Genomic DNA, 6,449 nt, shown 5'->3' on the forward strand with positions numbered 1-6,449 from the left:
GTAATTAACTTTTGTTTAATTTTGTAATTTGTAGCCTTGAAAACGGTCTGACGAAGTCAACCGAAATATCGGAAAATAAAAAACTAGAAACCAACAATTTCGAGTTTAATTTATAGACCTACAGCCGAGATTATGAGATAAAAATCATAAAAATTAAAATAAAAGGTCAACAATATCAACAAAAAACATAAAACAACCGGAAGGCACGCCGAATCAAAACATCCAATCATGACAATTTACACAAATATCAAGAATAATTACAATGCTCACACATATAAAGTCGCTAAAAATTACTCCAAAAGTCATAAGCAGTCAGCAAATCTCAAAAGTTCCATAACATTTCTTATAAAATGCAAAAAAGCTGGTATCATACCAAACTTCATTAACAATGCAACCAAACACACATATACCATTTTCAAAACACACAAAAACAAAAATATCCCGCCAAATATCGAGAGAACATTACACAGGTATACCTATAACTTTCACATGAAAATCTTAAAACTACTAATAGAGTATAAACACAAACAAATACACGAAAATCGACAAAACATTCAAACCGCGCAAACTCAACTGACACAGCTTTTATCACAACAAGATTTATCGCTGTACTTGGAGAGTGAAAACACTCTGTACAACAGCGTGACACACAAGAACAAAACAACACACATTAAAAAGCTAGATGTACTTAAACAACAACACAAAAAACAGCTTAACATTAGAACTCATAACGACTGGTTTGTGAATAAGACAGAGAAAGACATACCGAGAGAAGTGCAATGGATTCTCTCACTGGGTCCAAAACATGCTCTCCCGCATAACAATAAAAGTTTTCCACTATTACAAGTTATCGCCGAAGGAGAAGATTGTGTACAGACAATTGAGAGCAGAGAGGAACAAGAGATGGCGAGAACAAAATTGACAACATTGATAAACGATCATTTACGAAGATCGCAAATGAGCTTAAGAGATAAATACATATCAAGCACAGTGGTACAGACACGACAATATTTAAAGGAAAATGATGACATTCTAATTCTTAGTGCTGACAAAGGGGGAAAAACGGTTGCAATGAATAAAATTGACTATGATCTAAAGATGAAAGAAATATTACACGATATGTGTACGTACAAACGAATAAAAATTGATCCCACCTCTAGACTCCAAACGAAGAACAACAAATTAGTGGAAAAACTTTACAATCTCAATATTATTACCGAACAAGAGAAAAACAAGTTGACAATCAGGACCCCAGTAGCTCCAAGGATTTACGGACTTCCAAAAATACATAAGGAGAGTACACCATTAAGACCTATTTGTTCTTCGATAGACTCGCCATCGTACAATTTATGTAAATACATAGTAGGTATATTAAGAAATATAACACTTGACTCTAAATATAATGTTAAGGACTCTGCGGATTTTAAGACAAGATTGGAAAATATGACGATTGAAGATGATGAAGTTTTAATATCCTTTGACGTGGTGTCATTATTTCCAAGCATTCCGGTAAAGCTAGCAATTCAGACGATTGAAAGAAAATGGACCATAATTGAGCAGTATACGAACATGACGAAGGATTTATTCATAGATTTAATTACATTTTGTATCAAGGACACCAGATATTTTAAATTTGAGGACAAGATTTATGAGCAATTAAAAGGTATGCCAATGGGTTCCCCTGCTTCACCAATTGTAGCAGACATTATTATGGAGGAACTTTTAGACGAAGTATTTAAAAATATTACTAAACCACCGATATTAACAAAATACGTAGATGACATCTTCGCAATCATAAAGGCATCAGAAGTCGACGAAACACTAAAGGCCTTAAACTCATTTAATAGACAAATTCAATTTACAAAGGAATTAGAACAGGACAATAAACTACCATATCTTGACGTAATAATACATAGACAAGGAAACCAACTGAGACTAAATTGGTACCAAAAACCAACGGCTTCTGGGAGACTGCTCAATTTTTACTCTAAGCACAGTAAACGTATAATAATCAATACAGCGACAAATTTCATACGAAGGATATTTAATGTTAGTGATCCAGAATTTCATTCTGAAAATGAAAATAAAATTAAACGAATTCTCCAAGACAACAATTTCCCACAACGAACGATATATCAACTCTTATCGAAAGTAAAAGCCAACCTACACAACAACCGAGAATTGACCAAGAAAAAGGATTCAAAAATATACAAACCAGTGACATATATACCAAACTTCTCCGAGAGACTGTCCAAGTCTGACATATACAATAAAGAAAAATATCAACTCGCGTTAAAAACCACAAACACTGTCAACGGATTATTTAGTAAAACAAAAACAAAAATTAAGAATGAAGACCAACACAACGTAGTATATAAGATAAAATGCAACGGTGACAAATCCAACTTATGCCAAAAGGCATATATTGGTACGACAATGACAAAATTAAAAACAAGATTGTCTTCACATAAATCGGATATAAAAACAACAGACAAACCAATGGAACAAAAAACAGCACTTGCGGCCCACTGTACATTGACTGGTCACAAACCTAACTTTAATAACGTAGAAATCCTATGCAAGGAAAACAACTACAGACGAAGATTTACTCTGGAAATGTTACACATAATTAACACTCCCACTAACGAGAGAATAAACTATAAAAAAGATATTGAGAACTGCGCGAGAATATATCGACATACGATACAAAAACACAGGAGAAAGTGATCACCAGTAGAAAACCAGACAGCGAAGTAACAAGACATCGGATAAAATGTAAATGACAATAGTTTGACTTTAATTTGTGAATTTTGTAATTAACTTTTGTTTAATTTTGTAATTTGTAGCCTTGAAAACGGTCTGACGAAGTCAACCGAAATATCGGAAAATAAAAAACTAGAAACCAACAATTTCGAGTTTAATTTATAGACCTACAGCCGAGATTATGAGATAAAAATCATAAAAATTAAAATAAAAGGTCAACAATATCAACAAAAAACAAAATTTTATTTCTATAGAAAATTTTGTCGAACTTTAATTTCTATAGAAAATTTTGTCAAAATTTTATTTCTACACCACTATATTGTGTCGAAATTTAATTTCTATAGAAACTTTTGTCAAAATTTTATTTCCATGGAAATTTTTGTCAAAATTTTAATTATATAGATATTTTTCTGCAAATTTTATTTCTATAGAAAAACTTGTCAAAATTTTATTTCTATGGAAAATTTTGTCACAATTTTATTTCTATGGAAAATTTTGTCAAAAATTTATTTTTATAGAAAATTTTGTCAAAATTTTATTTCTATGGAAAATTTTGTCAAAATTTTATTTCTATTGAAAATTTTGTCAAAATTTTATTTCTATAGAAACTTTTGCCAAAATTTTATTTCTATAGAAAATTTTGTCGAACTTTAATTTCTATTGAAAATTTTGTCAGAATTTTATTTCTGTAACAAATTTTGTCGAAATTTTATTCCTATAGCAAATTTTGTCAAAATTTTATTTCTATAGAAAATTTTGTCAAAATTTAATTTCTATAGAAAATTTTATCAAAATTTTTAATTCTATAGAAAATTTTATCAAAATTTTATTTCATAGAAAATTTTGTAAAAGATTTATTTCTAAAGAAAATTTTGTCAAAATTTTATTTCTAAAGAAAATTTTGTCAAAATTTTATTTCCATAGAAAATTTTGTCGAACTTTAATTTCTATAGGAAATTTTGTCAAAATTTTATTTCTACACCACTATATTGTGCCGAAATTTAATTTCTATAGAAACTTTTGACAAAATTTTATTTCCATGGAAATTTTTGTCAAAATTTTAATTATATAGATATTTTTCTGCAAATTTTATTTCTATAGAAAAACTTGTCAAAATTTTATTTCTATGGAAAATTTTGTCACAATTTTATTTCTATGGAAAATTTTGTCAAAATTTTATTTCTATAGAAAATTTTGTCAAAATTTTATTTCTATAGAAAATTTTGTCAAAATTTTATTTCTATAGAAAATTTTGTCAAAATTTTATTTCTATAGAAAATTTTGTCAAAATTTTATTTCTATAGAAAATTTTGTCAAAATTTTATTTCTATAGAAAATTTTGTCAAAATTTTATTTCTATAGAAACTTTTGTCAAAATTTTATTTCTATAGAAAATTTTGTCAAAATTTTTTTTTTTAGAAAATTTTGTCAACATTTTATTTCTATAGAAAATTTTGTCAAAATTTTATTTCTATAGAAACTTTTGTCAAAATTTTATTTCTATAGAAAATTTTGTCGAACTTTAATTTCTATTGAAAATTTTGTCAGAATTTTATTTCTATAACAAATTTTGTCGAAATTTTATTCCTATAGCAAATTTTGTCAAAATTTTATTTCTATAGAAAATTTTGTCGAACTTTAATTTCTATAGAAAATTTTGTCAAAATTTTATTTCTACACCACTATATTGTGTCGAAATTTAATTTCTATAGAAACTTTTGTCAAAATTTTATTTCCATGGAAATTTTTGTCAAAATTTTAATTATATAGATATTTTTCTGCAAATTTTATTTCTATAGAAAAACTTGTCAAAATTTTATTTCTATGGAAAATTTTGTCACAATTTTATTTCTATGGAAAATTTTGTCAAAAATTTATTTTTATAGAAAATTTTGTCAAAATTTTATTTCTATAGAAAATTTTGTCAAAATTTTATTTCTATGGAAAATTTTGTCAAAATTTTATTTCTATAGAAAATTTTGTCAAAATTTTATTTCTATAGAAACTTTTGCCAAAATTTTATTTCTATAGAAAATTTTGTCGAACTTTAATTTCTATTGAAAATTTTATCAGAATTTTATTTCTGTAACAAATTTTGTCGAAATTTTATTCCTATAGCAAATTTTGTCAAAATTTTATTTCTATAGAAAATTTTGTCAAAATTTAATTTCTATAGAAAATTTTATCAAAATTTTTAATTCTATAGAAAATTTTATCAAAATTTTATTTCATAGAAAATTTTGTAAAAGATTTATTTCTAAAGAAAATTTTGTAAAAATTTTATTTCTAAAGAAAATTTTGTCAACATTTTATTTCTTAAAAAAAATTGTCAAAATTTTATTTCTATGGAAAATTTTGTCAAAATTTTATTTTTATAGAAGATTTTGTCAAAATTTTATTCGTATAGAAAATTTTGTGAATATTTTATTTCTATAGAAAATTTTGTAAAAATTTTATTTCTATACCAAATTTTTTCAAAACTTTGTTTGTATGGAAAATTTTGTCAAAATTTTATTTCTATGGAAAATTTTGTCAAAAATTTATTCGTATAGAAAAGTTTGTCAAAATTTTATTTCTATAAAAAATTTTGTCAAAATTTTATTTCTATAGAAAATTTTGTCAAAATTTTATTTCTATAGAAAATTTTTTCAAAATTGTATTTCTATAGAAAATTTTCTCAAAATTTTATATTAGATTTAATTAAATAAAAGTAAATTAAATTGAATTGAATTATATTACAAAAAAAAACGAGTATAAATTTTTATTTATTAGCTATATAAATAACCTCTTTCCTCAGAATGCAATCACAATTATAGAAATACATATTTCCGTCCGTCTTCATGCCCATACAAACAAAAACTGAATGTTTTTACGAAATATTTCTCATCACCAACTGCCTGTGCCAATTCTTACACATTGATTCCACAAGTCACCATGTTCCACGTAATGTATTTTTATAACAAGCGAAACAAAAATCCCTCTAGAATAGTTTTTTTATCTTACCGGCCAGTCATTTGTTCTTCCACTTAATTTGTTGCATCAACGCTAACAGTTTGGGAATGGGGCGGTAGACTATGGAAAATGCAAAAACAGAGAAAAAAATAAATAAAATAAAAAATAAAATTGAAATGTCACAGCCTCCTCTAATGTTGGCCCTTGCCTTATGGTGTGGCTGGATATTATTTTTCCAAATTCTAGTCTTTTACACATTTTTTTTTTTGTAGATATTTTTAGAGGTGTGCCTTCCAGCGTATTTTGCACAATTCATTCAACAAGTGGTGGGTGGGTTGAATGCCGCCACAAAATCATCGATGTCGCCGCTACATTTAGTGTAGACCCAAATTTGATCTCTTTTTTTTCTATTTCTGTAAATCTCTGTTTTTTTGTTCGTTTTGGAAACTGTCCGTCTGCCAATTGAGATTTTACAAATGGAAACAGACAATGATTTTTGTTTGGTTAACCTTTTGATGTTGCTGGTGGTGGTTGTTGAGCCGACGCTGGGGTATACCTCCGTCAAACGGGAGATACATAAATTTAATATCAATGGAATGGTTTTTTTTTTGGGTCAGCACCTTAGATAGTTAGCTTGTTAGCTGATGCTGAATTATTACAGGTCAGTGGTTAATAGAATGTGTCAGAGTCATTGTTTGTGGTTAAATTGTGGTCTCGTGCAAATTACACTAGCA

General features: G+C 26.9%; 1 protein-coding gene across 1 annotated transcript; it reads left to right on the forward strand.

The window, feature by feature from the left end:
- Positions 1-228: 228 nt before the first annotated feature.
- LOC142225294 (uncharacterized) lies at positions 229-6,098 on the forward strand. The gene is made up of 2 exons (XM_075295071.1): positions 229-2,367; positions 5,988-6,098. The coding sequence occupies exons 1-2, from the start codon at positions 229-231 to the stop codon at positions 6,096-6,098; spliced, it is 2,250 nt and encodes a 749-aa protein (XP_075151186.1).
- Positions 6,099-6,449: the final 351 nt, after the last annotated feature.

Source organism: Haematobia irritans, chromosome 2 (assembly GCF_050003625.1).
Source record: "Haematobia irritans isolate KBUSLIRL chromosome 2, ASM5000362v1, whole genome shotgun sequence".
NCBI lineage: Eukaryota > Metazoa > Arthropoda > Insecta > Diptera > Muscidae > Haematobia > Haematobia irritans.